This window comes from Bombus huntii, chromosome 1 (genome assembly GCF_024542735.1).
Source record: "Bombus huntii isolate Logan2020A chromosome 1, iyBomHunt1.1, whole genome shotgun sequence".
Lineage (NCBI taxonomy): Eukaryota > Metazoa > Arthropoda > Insecta > Hymenoptera > Apidae > Bombus > Bombus huntii.
In genome coordinates this window covers 4,846,620-4,864,351 of record NC_066238.1, presented here as the reverse complement: position 1 = coordinate 4,864,351, position 17,732 = coordinate 4,846,620, and the positions used below count along the sequence as shown (strand labels likewise).

General features: G+C 34.5%; 1 protein-coding gene across 1 annotated transcript in view; it reads right to left on the bottom strand.

Moving 5' to 3' along the window:
* LOC126868589 (breast cancer anti-estrogen resistance protein 1) overlaps positions 1-17,732 on the bottom strand; it is a 165,951-nt gene that overhangs the window by 13,762 nt on the left and 134,457 nt on the right. The window contains exon 4 of the mRNA XM_050624223.1: positions 4,769-4,895. Within this exon, the coding sequence (XP_050480180.1) occupies positions 4,769-4,895 (127 nt within the window). The remainder of the gene's footprint in view (positions 1-4,768; positions 4,896-17,732) is intronic.

The window sequence follows — 17,732 nt, the reverse complement described above, 5'->3', positions numbered from 1 at the left end:
AGATATCCAAACTTCCGATTATCTGATCTAAACTGCAATAAATAACTAATACTAATACCAATAACGATAAAAATAATACTAAATAACTGATACTATAGCACGACTAATAACGTATAATAATTATTACTTTCTGAATGCAACATAATCTATTCGCTGCTAAATTTATTGCCTATTAGAAACAGATACGATATCGTCAATTTATTTACTAAATATCCGAACAATCGAGATACCATTGTTCTCGGTAGGCGAATTTTTCAAACGGCTCGTTGCGGACGAACGAGGTTAGTCGGTCGATAGGAGAACCGTGACAGGATCAGCGATCTTTCACTCCACAGATTGGTTAAGGTCCCGCGAGATAGCTTTGTAATTTCCTACGTTAATGGCCCACGATCGCGGAATGTCCCGGATACGTTGATTCGTGAAAGGAACCAGCAGGCTATTTTTCTTCGATCATCCGAGATAAATAGCCCCGGTACCGGACACGCGAATACGCACAAATAAGATAGCACACGGTACATCTTCTTCTTCATCGTCCGTAACAAATGGAGTACAATAGCTGCGATTCCTTTCAGCGATTGTAGCAGTTTTCTTGTATCGTTCGAATACAATTACGCGACAGTTTTTGATCTTGTCTCGACAGAACTGACTTGGTTGTTGACTTCGTTTTGCTCGTAACATGAAAATTATTTGAAGATCGAAATAGTTTTTCGCGTAAGAAACGCAATTTTCTTTTAGTTTATTTTCTTTTTCCTCAAACTTTATTTCAACAACTTTATTTCTCAAAAACTACTTCTCTCAACGTAACGTAGAGAATTTTTATGATTTTGTAAAATGTCTGTTAAATATTGATAACGTAAAGTGGACTCGTATGGATTTATCGATTTATTGAAAAATTCGAAAGTCATATTTTCTGTTTTTTATGGGGCAGAAGTTTTAAAATTCAGTAGGCTACGAACCAATCGCGTATCGCGTCAAAACATTTTTCTACCTTTTTTTTTTTGCTTCTATCATTTTCGTATAACTTCGATTTTTACGATACTTCCTGGATTCATTATCTGTTCTTAAAACATCCTCGTTTTCGAAGTTGACAAACTAACAAATAATAGAAAAGCTCGCGATCTGCAATTTATCTCAGCTTTGAATAATATTCTAATAAGCGATTGTTGATCGTTTTATTTATTATTGCTACGTGACAACTACGTGAGAAAATGACGATTATATTTACGAATGTCCTGTGACATCCTTCAGTAAATATTAGAAAATGCAACGTAACAATCAATCATTTAGTACGAACAGAGAATTTCTGGCAAAAAGTATACGATACATGAAAATGTCCATCTACGAACAATAAATAAATAAACTTCTACACGTTTCTACAACTTCATAAACTCGTTTCGTATGTCTAAGGAAGTAAACGTATCGAAACATGAATTTCCTGGAGTTTCTGTAACGTTTTCCTCTTTTTAACTACAATTTCCGTACAATAAATAAATTAAAATAATTACACCCTTCGGTAAATATTAGAAAATGCAACGTAACAATCAATTATGTAGTACGAACAGAGAATTTCTGGCAAAAAGTATACGATACATGAAAATGTCCATCTACGAACAATAAATAAATAAACTTCTACACGTTTCTACAACTTCATAAACTCGTTTCGTATGTCTAAGGAAGTAAACGTATCGAAACATGAATTTCCTAGAGTTTCTGTTTTCCTCTTTTTAACTACAATTTCCGTACAATAAATAAATTAAAATAATTACACCCTTCGGTAAATATTAGAAAATGCAACGTAACAATCAATTATGTAGTACAAACAGAGAATTTCTGGCAAAAAGTATACGATACATGAAAATGTCCATCTACGAACAATAAATAAATAAACTTCTACACGTTTCTACAACTTCATAAACTCGTTTCGTATGTCTAAGGAAGTAAACGTATCGAAACATGAATTTCCTGGAGTTTCTGTAACGTTTTCCTCTTTTTAACTACAATTTCCGTACAATAAATAAATTAAAATAATTACACCCTTCGGTAAATATTAGAAAATGCAACGTAACAATCAATTATGTAGTACAAACAGAGAATTTCTGGCAAAAAGTATACGATACATGAAAATGTCCATCTACGAACAATAAATAAATAAACTTCTACACGTTTCTACAACTTCATAAACTCGTTTCGTATGTCTAAGGAAGTAAACGTATCGAAACATGAATTTCCTAGAGTTTCTGTAACGTTTTCCTCTTTTTAACTACAATTTCCGTACAATCTCTTCAAAGCTCTTTTGCTTTGTAACCGAGCGTATGCTGTCTGTGTGTGTGTGTTCCGTATCGGTGCAGTAAAAATTTTTCCAAGTATTTCTACATTATTGATCTCTCGATATAACACCGATGATACAAGCTGAAAGTTTTTATCGTAAATATTGCAACATTGCGTATACGTACATTCACGAGTCGATATGTGGTTTTTCGAATGGAGATGGAAATCGTGTTCGCAATAGCGCCGTTTAATGAAAGAAATTGGCGAATAACATCGACGTGCTATCGATTCTCAATAAACGCTCTCTATGGAAATATCTTGTTTTCAACCGAATACCCAGCAACAAAGGTATAATGGCCGATTAAACGGATTAAAAAGATCGCTTTGTCGTGATATCTGTACATATCTAAACCTTCTCGATATACAGGATGAGCCAGCTGAAGAAAACCACTTAAATATCTCCTTTGTTGCTAATGTCATGAAAAATGTTTGTAAGACGATTTGAACGATTTCCAATTCCCAGGTGAGAAAAAGTTTTCGATTGGCTCCTTTTTGTTCTAATTTTTTTTTTTTTTCAAGGTCATTGTCGTATTTTAATATAGGAAACGCGTGTCCGTTCCTGTTGCATCGTGTCACGGACGAGAAAGTACATTTGAATATGCCTGAACCATGAGCTTCGAATGACCTTAGACACCAAGAGGATGATGACATTGTACGACGATGTTAGGATCTGAACTTACGATATGCCACTCTATTTGTTCGATGCAAATTACAAGGCGTCCGCTTCTTTATCAAATACTTGGATCGCTTTTCAGCATTTTAGACCAAATACTTTGTGTTTCTCTTTTATTCTTTTTTGTTTCTTTCTTGAAATTTGCAATTTCATAGTTACACGGAAGATTATTTTCCAATTTCGAGGTCGTGGAACTTCGTTGACCCGGCAAAGAAGCAAATAAGAGTCGAGAGTTAAATAGACAACTGACGGAAAGAAATTTCAATTGTCGCGAAATTGTAAATACATTTTTATTTTATTGTTACGTACGAAGGGCCGAAAGAAAGCGCGATAAAGTGAAAACGATGAACGTTGAACTTCAATGGAGAAACGCGTATATGCTTCTACAATAAACGTTAAATAATAGGAAAGAAACATTCGCTTTTATATCTATATCGTTTTCGAAGAAAAATGCCTTTCAAACAATTTTTCACCACTTTTCCACTCCTTTGTACAGTTACTCTCTGACGCAGTATCGGAATATAAGTATAATATACCAGAATAAATGTAATAATTCTGATTGTTCTGTTAATGAAAAAAACATGCGATAAACTGCTCTATTTTTTTATAATTTTTTCCATCGGAGATGAAGCGAGAAAAGTTACTAATTTCAAAGATACTAATTGAAAAATAGATCTGCTATATTTGGCATAATTTTATATTCTCTTTGTATTTTCTGTGTTCTATTTAGCATATTTCTAAGTATGAAATGAGATTCGTACGAAAAGCATAATAGATAGATGAACAATTATTCCATTCGTTGAAATCGTTCGATACTTCCTGTTGCACACGCGTGCCAAAACAACATCCGGTGCGCAATTTTAATAAAACGCACGCGACCGTAAACGAGATTCTGTATGAAACAAGAAGAATACAAATATATGTAAATCTATTACGAAAATTATGAATAATGTTTATTCGAAACGAAATAATTAACATTATTCTCTAATATGAATTGTTTATGCAACTTTAATCATTTCATGATACTAAAATCAATATTTGTCCGTACATTTACTCGCGAAGTGATGTTAATTGAAAAGTATGCAATCGCGCTGTATCTCCAGTTTAGTTCTGTTTAACTAAAACGTTTCAATTGGAATTCACGTTAACAGAACGATCAGAATATAAAATAACAGAGTAATCTCTGTATGAATAAAACGACGAGTACACTAAAATATTATAAAAATATTATAAAATATTACAAAATGTTACAAAATATTATATTATTAAATATTACAAAATATTATAAAAATACTATAAAAGAAATAATTTTATTCGAATACAAAGTACCGTTCGCTGGAAATTTTGCAATGCCTCGTTACAGTATCAATTTATATTTTGTACAAATTTCTCACACACGAATAAAGTTAATTCTTATATTCTTATTTTTATATCAACTTTTATACTAATCATAAACAATATATACGTATACATTATTCGAATGAAAAATTAAGCAATATAATTTGAATAATTTAAATCAAAGTTACTCTTCAGCAAGTGAAATTATCTGTTTCTATCCAGCTTTTTATTTATTCATATTACATTTATTAAAAAGCCACGTCATGAATTAAAGATTAAATAGCGTGACTACATGCAAATATATACGTAAGGACGTTTCATTTGAGAAATACATTTCCACGCAATTTTCAGCGTACACTCTATGAAACTATTGAAGTTGCTACGTCGCGAACGAATCGTTGGAGAATAAAACGAAGGGTTGCTACGCACCTGAGTTGTGTAAATGCTCGTTATTCGAATTCAAGGGTGAATCGTGCCTGGAGGGTGGAGCAGGACTTCCTCGGCTCGCTGGAAGATCGTAAAGGTACACGTCGCCGCATTTCTGTGGCGTTACCACCTGCGCAAAAAATCATCAAACGCTCGTTAATAATCGTTCAAAGATCAAAAGATTATCGACATGTACGTTGGGTTTTTCCTTGACACGTCGATACCTTTGTTTAAATCTATGCAAATTTTCTCATTACGAATAATTAAGCGCTCGTTTGCCATTTTGAGAATACTTTGCAAACCTATATTTAAAATATAATATTTCTATAAAATATCTAATGTACATAATTTAATATCTAGTAATATAGGCTTTTATCTTAGTCTTAAGAAAATAGAACGTCAAAAAGCACCGAGGAAATGAAGATTTTGTATCGAAATTCTGGTTAATATATTCAGATATTTATATTTATGGAAGCTATTCTCCTTATAATTACGCGCTGAATACAAAACACGTTTCAATCGACTGCTCCTTTATTTCTTTTCGGTTTAATATTTGCGACGTTGTGAATAATAATTTGCGAAGATGTTGTTTAACGAAACCTTTATTATAGAATTAGTGTTACATATTTCGCGAATTCAACTGGTATAGATAAAAGTGGAACGTAAATCCGCTCTAATAATCCTAAATGGAAATGTAACCTCGGGTAGCACATGCATGTATTCTGATTATCAGAATGAAAATGTTTTGCTGAACGTTACGAAAATGTTGTATATCTTCCAAATCGATTCGTTACTAGTCCATTAAACCATTCGCTTAATTAAGCAATGAACTATGCACGACAGATTGATAAATGATGTCTAAATTATATGAATTCATACTGACGATTTACTTCAGAATGCATATCTTTCATCAATATCTGGAAAACATAGTAAACTGAATTGTATAATTATATTATCAACGGTAAAATGGAAAAACTACATGTGCATACATTACAGCGATAAAAAGATATACATTTTTCATCAACGGCAATGATTTATTAGGCTTTTTTTAATAGATTGCTTGAGTGGTCATTTTTACGAAAAGCCTAAAATTAGAAGAATAAAGAAAATTAGAAGATTTTTGGAATGAAGAAAAAATTAGAATTTGGAAAAATCCCTTTCAATCTGCTTATTATTATTAATTTACAGGAATACAAGAAACTCTTCTTGCGCTCAGTTTCATCGATAATTATGCTAGTTTATGTATTATTCGTTATGAAATACACCACTGTGTCGCTGATTGTTATTATACGTTAATTAATAACATCGAAAATATATCTATTCGCTAAAAAATAAAAATCCCGCTAATTTTTACAGGTTTCACGTGTTTACCATAAATAAGATGAAAAATTGCTGTTCAAGATTAAATTTCACTTCTCATTTTCTTTGTCACGCTGAACGAAGAAAAGATTCAATATTTATGCAATCTCGTAAAATCACATAAAATCCAAAATGAATCAAGGTGAGGGAGATTTGCTTCAAAAATTGAAGACGATATTATTCCAAGAAAATGTAAAGTCGTTCGAGAGAAAATTGTTGGACGGGATCAGAGCGCAGCAAGGAAGAGGAAAGTCTGGCAGGGAAAGTATCTTCGAGAAGTTTAAATCGAGATCTGTCGCGAGAACACGCGGATTATCTTCGTCAATTTAAACGGTAGACGTCTGCAGCGCGTTGTTAATGAATTTATCAAGGCGAGTGCCAATCAGCCGCTGCTCCGTTTCTCGATTTCGCAAAGTAGGCCCCGAGGAACTTCTTCAACTTTTTATCCCCGTCGAAAGCTTAATTGCAATACCCTGTTAATTGAGTTTTCTCGCAGCAATGAACGGACCCCTTCGACACTTCGATCTCCTTCGAGATACAACAATCCTCCATCAGGTTTCTATGAAACGTTGCGGAAAATTAAGCGAAGAAATTGGAAATGTAGACAATAAGGTAAAACAGGAAACAGAAAGCAAGGAAATAATTTATATGACTTGTACATTACTTTAATTAAATGTACCGTGACAGACGAAAGAAGGTTTATAAAATGAGAAGTATAAGACACCATAATTTTGCAAGATCGATTTATATCGAATAGAAGACTGCACTAGACATTTTTTATCATATTGGTTAACGAAGGTTACTAAAATTTATAGTGTGTCAATTTTGAACTTTATTTCATCCTGTATGATATATTGACGAAACTAAGTCCGGTTACAGACTTATTTAAAGAAATATTTCACACGTAACGATCTAATGAAATTCGTAAGAAATAGAACTTTGCCATTGTGTCTATATATGTATGTATGTATAGTTGTAACGAATCGGTGTATTAGGAACAGATTCTTTTTTCTCTTGATTGTCCAGATACAGATCTTGATTGTCTAGACATTAGGTTGTTCGAAAAGTTTCTTTCTTCTACGAGGAAATAATAAACGCACGACATTTTTTGTTTCATGTTATTTTATTAAATTACGATCCATTCTGTTGCAACAGAACATACATATTAATTCGATGAAATAATATAAAACAAAAAGACGTTGTGCATTTATTATTTGCCTATAAAACGAAAGAAACTTTTCGGACAATCCAACGCATAAAAATAATGGTAAAATTTGAAAAATTATCGTTGCAAAAATATTTAACAAGTGGATTGATGGGATTATCCAAGTAAAAGAACGAAATATTTACTGTTAGAAAAATTTACTCTTAGTAAAATGAAGGGAACTGAATATCTAACAGATTTATGTCGTAGTATTTTTTTTTTTACGATGTATTTATATACGATTTTTATAGATCGTTGGAAGCATCGATAAAACCTAATAAATTAAAGAGCTGTGGGTGGAATATATTCGTAAGCCTAAATTTTTACGGGCTGTCGATCCATAAAGCTGCATTTGTAAAGTTGTCGACATTAATCTGCGCAACCTATAAACCCGTGCACCGTGAAATCCTTTTAAATGTACAGAGGCCGAATGAAACGTTAATTGAAACGACCGGTAGTGTACGATTAAAATCTAGTTCGATCTGGAGAGAACAAAATTCGATTTACGCCTTGCGATTCGCGTCATGATTTCACTTCCGATAAAAATCACCACTTTGTGTCGCGTTGTCTTTTGTAAGTCATTTAATTGCGATAAGAAAAAAAGTAACGCGAAACCTTGCAGAAATTAAAAAACGTTTCCTCCTTCTTTCCTTATTTTCATTTCTGTTTTTAAGAAAAGAAAGAGATGATTAAACAACCGCAGAAATTCCAATTTTATCTACGATAAATATAATAATCAAATAAGAAGATATTTTAACCAATAAATGCAATTATTCATGTCACATGTAAAAACGTAAGAGACGCTTAAAACGGTAGATCCAAATATTCCACAATTAAACTTAAGATACAACTATATTCCAATCTAAAATCAAGCACAATTATGATAATTCTAATCAAAACTCAAGCACACACACCATAATGCTACCATATAAACAATGAAAGTTTACAGTTGACTCACAGTATCAACAAAAATCTTCAATTCCCTTAAAGAAGAAAAAAGAAAAAAAAACAAATCCTCGAAACTACTTAAATAAACTACTTAATTCCTTAAATAAAAACCCCTATGACGTATCAAAACATTTTGATTCAGCCTCAACGTATTTAGTATCCTCCCTCGGAATAATTTAAAGGCGTAGCCTGTCCCAATTACTCACAGTATCAACAAAAATCTTCAATTTCCTTAAATAAGAAAAAAAGAAGAAAAAAAAGAAAGAAACCCTCGAAACTACTTAAATAAACTACTTAATTCCTTAAATAAAAATCCCTATGACGTATCAAAACATTTTGATTCAGCCTCAACGTATTTAGCATCCTCCCTCGGAATAATTTAAAGGCGTAGCCTGTCCCAATTACTCACAGTATCAACAAAAATCTTCAATTTCCTTAAAGAAGAAAAAAAGAAACAAATCCTCGAAACTACTTAAATAAATTACTTAGTTCCTTAAATAAAAACCCCTATGACGTATCAAAACATTTTGATTCAGCCTCAACGTATTTAGTATCCTCCCTCGGAATAATTTAAAGGCGTAGCCTGTCCCAATTACGTCAAACGTTCTGTATGACAGTTGCGTTAGTTTGTATCTGTGTGCTACGTGTGTACGAGTGGATACGCGGACACACGCCTGCGTTCGTTTCGACCAGTGAACCGCGATGCTGAACCAAGAGAAAATGCAATTTCGTCGACAAAACGCGAGCGGAAAAGAGGATGAAACGAGAGGAGAGAGTATGTTGTAGAGAGACACAGAGGGTAGGGGGTGGGATAGTAGAGGGATGCATCTCTCTGGAGCGCAATCTCCGAGCTCATCGTTCGCTGCTTTACAATAATAGAGGCTCTTCAATTCTTGCGTTATACATAAGCGTGCTACAATTTTTATTCTTTCTTCTATCGTGGCTCATGGCCCACGCGACGACTAAGACTTGTCCTCGTTGAAATACGTATATACCATGGATTATTAAACTTATGAAGGTATATTAGACACAATATATTGTACGAAAGAAGAACGATGCCTTTTCTTACTGTTTCTGGTTCGCAGTGTGTTCGATCGAAGATAGTCGATAAGACAGCGCGCGAAAGCAAAATGGTAGTAGCGTTCTTTGTCGTAGATGCGATAGAAAGTGGAACAAAAGACGGTACGGTTGGCGGTTAATGCTGTGGAAACTTTGCGGACAAAAGAGAGGTGCTACTTTATACATCAAAGCTGTAGTTTTTGCAAGTTGCTAAAAAGACTCGGTTTCTTACACTTTTATATCGTCAGTTTTATATTATATTATGATAATCCCGTAATTAATAGTAAGTTTCTATATTTTTAATAGCTTCAATTTTCTACAATTCTACAATTATTTACAGAGGTAGATTGTTGAAAATTCTTCGTTCGATCTTTCGAGTGTCGAAGCTTTGTTTCTGTTTGTTACTTGTTAACTTGGAATTTTATTGGATTTCATAAATGAAATTCCCGATCAAATGAAATGATATTATTGAGAATATTTATCCTGTCAATTTAGGACTCTGCAGTTAGAAGTAGTAATAGATTCAGTTGATAAGAATCACAGCGAATATCGTAATAGCGAAAGAAAGTCAGCAATATTTTTAGCTGACCTCGGACATGCTTGCGAGTCTTTTTATCGTTCTAGCATCGATTGGCAAGGCTGCACAAAAACTCAAAGGTACAACATCTAACGAAAGCTGTAATGAACGTGGCATTACGGGCACAAAATTACAGTAGCTTTAACACGAGCGTGTCTATATCTATTTTTCTTCCTTCTACCTCTTCCAACTTTTCATTTAGCAGTTACAGATAGGATCTTGCGAAACGGATTTAGTCCTTGTATATTCACCTTACGTTTAAAAAATGAGCCATAAAATTGCTCTAGAATGTCTGAGAAAACATTTATTTAGATATAATCAACGATACGTTCCAGTTTCTACAATGTTAAATTATTTACAAGAAAAATCAATATTACGTAATATGCAATATAAAAATCACCGTTCAACTACTCGTAAGTCACACCTTCTCCTATTTGTTCGATTGATTGGAAAATGATACCTGCGATCAACTGCTTTATTTTCCAGCCAATTAAATAATTATCAACAGCAGAGCATAATTTCTGTCCAGAAACTTTACACAAAAGCCTTTGCTAAAATTCACAAAATGCTTTCTAATTGTAAATTCTAAAAGAAAACAAGTCCAAACACAAGTACGAATCAAGCAAATCCCATAGAATATTCGGAACGTTAGCTCCAACCTTTATTCCCATTTTATTCCTCTAAAAGTGAACATCAGCAAACAGAATAACATTTCAATTGCGATCCTATATTTCGTAAATCGAACGGTATCACTCTGAAGAACAGGAGAGAGATTGCCGATATTCTTTTTTTATTCAAGCTTATAAATAATCTCGTCGATTGCCCCTCGGTTTCTTCAGCTTATAACGTATGTTCGTGTTCTTCGCGTGATACTACAGTTTCCCGCATTGTATTCTTCCCGAGCGATATTAGAAACACCGACCTGATTACCATAGTATGCAATACTCTGGTCTAGTTGATGTCTTTTCTATATCCTTTCACGACATTCGACGTCCCGTGTTTCCCATATTTAACGCTTAACGTAATATCTTTTTGTATCAGTTTATGCATTCCTGTTCTCTTCTAACTTACGTAACTTAGCTTTTACTATCGTTCAATGAGGTTAACGTCCATTAATAAATAAATAAATAAATAAATACTACTTCGTTCTCGTTCGATCGAATTATTCCAGCGGCTGTCTCAACGAGATATCAAAATCTATCGAAGCTCGTAGACGCGACGAACTGGCAATTAGCGATTTTCCAGCCGCCCGACCCCATTGTTTCAAGTAAACCAACCTCTCTTCCATCAAGAGGTAGCCCGAGAGTCTTCGATCAGTCGAAAAGGAGGACAACAACAGGCGAGAGTCGGTTGCAGGAGGCCTAATATCCTGCCAGAAGTATCCACGAGAATGTGGGTCAGTCCTTATCGTTGCGTCGGCGTGCCAACCCTCGAAATAACAGACTGCCACACCCCTTTCGCCCGGAACGTAGCTCGGTTAACTCTCCCTAGGGAGGACTCGTCATCGATAAACCGTGATCGAACCTCGACCGCAAATCATTTCGGCCCCATTTCATTCACCGATCATGCCTGATCGGTTGCTATGGCGATACGTTCCGACGTTTCTCCAAAACGACTGAAAAGAGACTGACAAAAAAACGCCTGCAGAGTTTGCGTTTCGAATTCATTTCATACATGCGTTTTTTCTCTGTTCCTCTCCTTTTTCTTTTTTTTTTTATCATTGTTTCATGCGCCAACAGCTTTGTATTTTGATCTTTTCAGCGGATATTTCGGTTGAAAGGCAAAGTGTAAGAGGATATGTGTTTCGTGCGCTATGTTGAGTGCAGCGGGTGGCTTTTTCACGAAGTTTAAAATTGTTTGATGCACGTTTGGCTCTAGAACTTTTTTGGCGAGGAGATTAAAATCCGTTCTCTTTTTCGGATATTGGTTTCGTACGAAAGAGATTGTAGTTTGGATTTAGCATGGATTTTCTATTTATAACGAGTCGGCTTTGTGACACAGGAACTAATTTAGAAGTGAAAAATTATACAAATGAGATAGAGTACGAGGACCGTATTCAGTTCTAATGACTGTTCTAACGTTTCGCATGAATTTGCTATGTTATGTGTCGATGGTTTTCTTCTTTGAGGAATTTTTTCTACGATTATCACATGTACGTATGTACGGAACATAATGTAAGACTATTAGTGAATAACTTAACATTGAAATGCCACAAAAAATATTACCTTAAATTATCTTTAAGAAGTAAAATATGTCAGTGATAGTAGTATATTTATTAATTTCAGCCGGTCGGCCTTCGAACGAACTTGGTTACATTGCTCTTTGTCCCGTTCGTGTTACATTCTTCCAACCTGCAATCCCTTCAAGAATCTTTCGTTTCATTGCTCCTATCGCTAATTACTGCTATTCTTATCGCTAATTCTCATTACGCTGAATTTGTTGATCGTTTCGTTTCTCTTGGTTTTAAAATATACTTGTTAGTATGTAGTTTGTACGAATTTTTTTCCATATTCTTTGAGATATATTCTCTCATTATCTTTTCCATTGTTGGTTTCAACAAATTCTTGAGATAAGCAAAATTTGTTCGATGTATTATGCGCCTCGTTATTTTACGTATAAATGCTTCGTAAAAAGTCTGTAAATATCTCTATCGTTTCTGATATTTCATTCACTGCCTAGTATTTAATATTCGATTGGCGTTTTACGTAGCATTTAATTACTTTCACGAGTGTATTTTTCAAATACACAGCTGCTTGGTTACGTGTGATGGCGAATTACTAATGATATTCGACTCGACGGTTTCGTTAAGTGGAAATGCTGCTGACATTAAATAAAACAGGAAACGCATGAAACTCTCGGAAACAAGTTTAATCAAATATTAATGGCTATTTGATTGTATTTTCTCCCGATAAATTTAATATTAAATTCTACCATGGCTTGATATTTATATGTCCGTAATATCATCGATGAATTTATCTTCTTGCATTTTGTTCTTCATGAAAACTACCTGAACTCAATTCTCTCTATCGGTCTTTCATCTTTCGAATTATTACTTTTGTGTTAAAATAGCGTCGAGGTCATCAACGAACTAAATCAATAAACGTTTCACAATCAAATTATCCGCCACATTCTTTCGAAAATCTAACAACGCAAAACAATTCCATTCTGTGTTAAAAGAACATCAAATTCTTGGGCTAACAGTAAGAAAGTAAAATAATAAAAATAATATTCTTCGGCTCTTATATGTTTAATAAACAACTTCTTTGTAAGTTTGCAAATAACTTCTTGCTTTTCCCGAACAACGTGTTTGAACTGTATCATACTAACGACGACAAATATTCGCACGTACTCTTTTTTCTTCAACGAATCTTTTTCCAGCTTCTATGCATGTCATTTCCGCGGTGTCCAATCGAATATTTATGTTCATCTGAAAGTACAACTAAACAATACGAAATGTAATATTCCAAGACTCGAGTAAACCGCGTGTAAACGTTACAATAAATACAATTAGCGTGCCAGTACTTTTCGCAACCGCTGTACTTTCGAAACACAACTGCGAGATGATCAAAGAGTTGCGCGCTTGACTCATCTTCGCCGAAACATCAGCACTAAAATACTAATTGAAATTTGTTCCTAAGTACCAAGGAGGATTTGTTCGGATTTAACGTTCAAAAAATATAAACTAAAAGATATTTCTCGGAACATAGAGGATACGTTCGTGTGCGTAAGCGCATCAAGAGGAACGAACATTCGAGCGAATATACAGAGTGGAATAGACTCATCCGACGTACGTACGATTTTCCTGGCCGATTGCAAATTCGATCATGCCTCGTGGCTCGATACACCGTGACTCAGAGCCTTAGCCAATCTGATTACAACCAGTTTACACGAGAATCTCCAGACGAAAATGGAGCGCAGCTTTCCGAGAGGGTGCGTGCGAACAAAGCGAACGAAACCAGATTATCTCTGATTTTCGACTGCGTCCGCGGGCGGATCCATGCGACGAGCTAATTTACGACGCGGAATTAGGTGACAGGATGCATCGTAGGGGAAGATCAATGTCCGGGAGATGCAATGTCAAGTGGAAAAGCGGAAGAGATGCGTCAGATGCGAGGGTAGATTGGATCGTTGTTGTTCGTTTGCGTCTTGTTTAGAAACGATTATAGATGTGATCGAGGGTGTCGATGATAATTGACGAATTGAGATGTGTAGTAAACGATGCTAGTAGCAAAAAAAGGACAAATTTATTATTATGGAAAATGAAGGAAATTCTGCAATGAAACATGGCGAAGAAAATTACAACGGTTACACGGTATTGGTACGCACTCTTATTTTCCAACGAAGAGCTTTTTCTACCACGCTCGACATTTCATTTTCGCAGTATCAAAGTTTCGTAGCCACGTGGGAGTGCTATTAAACGATTCGACATTTTTCATATATTTGAATTTAATTAGCGTGTGAGTACTGTAATGACTGTAACAGTGCGCGAATGTACACTATAACGAATATAATGACGTGGCTTTTTGTAGCCACTGTATAGATACTTAGAAACATAAAATGGTAATGACAAGCGTCCATTGGTACATTTAATTTAATTTCATCAACCAAGAATGTAATGTACGTCTCATGTATACTGGCAATGCTAGAAATTAAATAAATTACCACGAACCTTTTAGTTTCTAAATAATTAATAATTCAATGAACGACGACGAATGGAAATTGTCTCCGAAAAGGAAGACTTGTAATCCTCGATAAAGAACAATTAGCATCAGCATGAATCAAATGAACCGTGTTTCAGTCGGAATCGCTAGCAAAGTCGGATGCGCTCATTCGTTACAATACACGTTCCGGATATTTATTCGTCTTGATGCGTTTACGTACACACGCGTACGCGCGTGCATAAGCGTCGTAAATCTTGGTTAGGGTAGGGCCGTGGTCTCATGGGCGTTGCTCGTCATTTATCGAGCAGGATCAACGACATCGTTGGATTAGTAACTCCCCGGTGACGTAGAAGAGAGGCGGCAGCCGCGAAAGGCTTTTCAGCTTCCATTGTACGCCGAGCTTCTGACGAGCCAAGCAAACCGGGGGCCCTCGAGTGCCACTTTATCTATTTGCATGTTCAATTTCGTTCTTTGACGCGGCGACGCGAACGACAGACGCGACAGAATGCCCATTGTTCCGCCGAATGCGACGATGCGATCGTGTTCGTACGATGATCGGAAGTAGCCTGTTTTCGGAGATCGTTTCGAAAGCTTCTTCTGGGAAACGAAGTGATTTCATAGGGTTGGCACGATGATAGACAGGATGCGCGAATTCTACGGTTAATTTTAAGCGTTTCACGCTACATGTTGCTTTACGAGACGTTGCAGCTTGATAAATTATCAGCTTGTCGGAAAAGTTTCTTTCGTTTTATTATGGACGCACAATATTAATTATATAATAATAATAGAATAATAGAATATTAATTATATAATAATAGAAATATTACGAAATGGATCACACCTAATTCAATAAAATAATATAAAACAGCAAGTGCTGTTCATCTATTATCACCTTATGAAACGAAAGAAACTTTTCGGACGACCTAATAGTTGGCCTCTTACTTTAAATCGATACTTTGCCAGTTAACTAAACGATAAATGTGTTTTGTCTGATCTCGCGTTTTAGTACATTGCATCTTCTTTGCCAAACCATCCGAAAAACGTGCTTCTATTATTCATAATTAATGAAAAAAAATCTTTTTCGCAGGATAAAAAATTCGGCTCCGACAGACATAATACAGCGTGTTTTTTTTTATTTCATATGACAGATAGCTTTTGGGGAAATTGGGTACGTTTTAATTGGAACGATACTGAGTTTTTTTTTACAGCAAAAAGGGAGCGTTTTCGGCGGGGAATATTTTTTAATTGTAACGGCGGGCACTTTTTTTAATCGTCGACCTTTTCAGGGTTGAATTGCATTCGATCGCACTGAAGGGCAATTATTCTTATTAATCGTTGATAATAGAGGCACGTTTCTGCTGCTGTTTTTCTCGAAAGATAATACAGCGTTCTAAAATTTGACAAGGTTGGAAATAAAAACATTTGTCGTTTAGTTAATCGATAGCTGGTTAAGGCGTCAAGGTACAGGCTTCTTATTGCGAAGACAGAAAGTTCTAGGATAAAATATCTTGTAATTACAACGAAGAGATAGATGTTTTCAATAAGGAAAGCCATTTCTCAGGGTTAATGTATCGCAATACAGTTAGAAAAAAGTAAAATAAGAATGAAATGGCTGCGTAAATTTCTAGACGTATAATGTTATCGTCAATTACATTCTTCAATGATCTTATGCGATTCGTTTTGCTCAATTGAAATTATACGATATCAATAAGATAAATTAATAGAAAATAAATAAACCGAACGTTTCTATAGATATCAGAATATTAGATATTAAAATAAATTTGGAGAAAAGAAAAGAAGACATTTTATGTGATAGATGTAAAATATTATGGAGATGTCTGGAAGAGCGAAAAATTATATTTCGAGTATTTAAAGATTTGTCGTGGAAAAATTTCAAACCGTGATAGAAGAACCATCGATAGTCGAACGCTTTTCTAAGAGCAAAACTTTTCACGAATTACTAAATCTATTGCTCATTTTAATATTACAGTGAAAGTGCTTGGCGAATAACTCATAGCTGAGCAATGAGATGAAACCGTGAAGAATTTATCGCAACAACGCGGCGCCTGTCGGTTTCGTTATAATTGAATGCCATAATATAGAACTTCTTGACCCAGTTACGAAGTTCTATCGGAAATTCCAAAGTTTGCTCTCTGTACATATTAATATTAGATACATCGTTTCACGTGAAGTGCTTTTTCCAAGCAGCTATCTAAAAACTTTTATCCTGCCTTCCGAATTAATTACAACGAATTAAGGCACGTAAATAGATGCTTCTTTCGTCGACATTTCACTTTCATCATTTTTAAACGTGTCTTTATTAAGTTAACGTTTATCACTAAAAACTTTCGAGACTTTATGGCGGATCGATAATTTAACCTATCAGATACTCTGAATACTAGAATATGCTTTAATTAATAATTATTAATTATACACATAATTACAATATATATAATAAGCGAATTTCACTGTGAATATACAAACTAACGACTACGATACGTGAATTTTATCGAAATACTATAGCTATAAAGCCATACTTACTATCTTCTTATAAAAGTAACAAATTATACATTTAGATGATCCATTAAAAAGCTCAACGATAGCTCATCTTCTTTTTTTCCAATAAAATACACGATCATGTTAACGTACTTGTCGTATGTCAGATATCACGATTTGAAATAATGTTGGTAATCTTTCCGCCAGTTTAGGACAACTTTCTTCATCCGACTCGTAGCTTAGAAATTAGATTTCTATGATCTTTTACAATTGCCAGGTACTAATATCGTAATTGTATATCAGTACCTAGGAATTAATTCTATCGTCATAACGTTTTATTATGTATAACTTCAATTTACGAAGTATAAAATTACTGCAGATCCCTTCATTTATAATTTTGTCATTGAATTATATCCTGTCAAAGATAAATAAGTATCAGGACACTTTTGAAGGATAGTGTACGTCCAATTAATTTCCCCCTATCATTCTTGCGTATTCTGTTAATGTAGTTGCTATATCGATAACAATTTGTTTCATTTCCATCTACTCTGATGTAAAAATATCCTTTAAATTAACTTGAAATATTTAATGATTATTTACAAAATCCTCACACACGCTTCTTCACACATACAGCGATCGGAAACTTTCAGTCAATATCATATG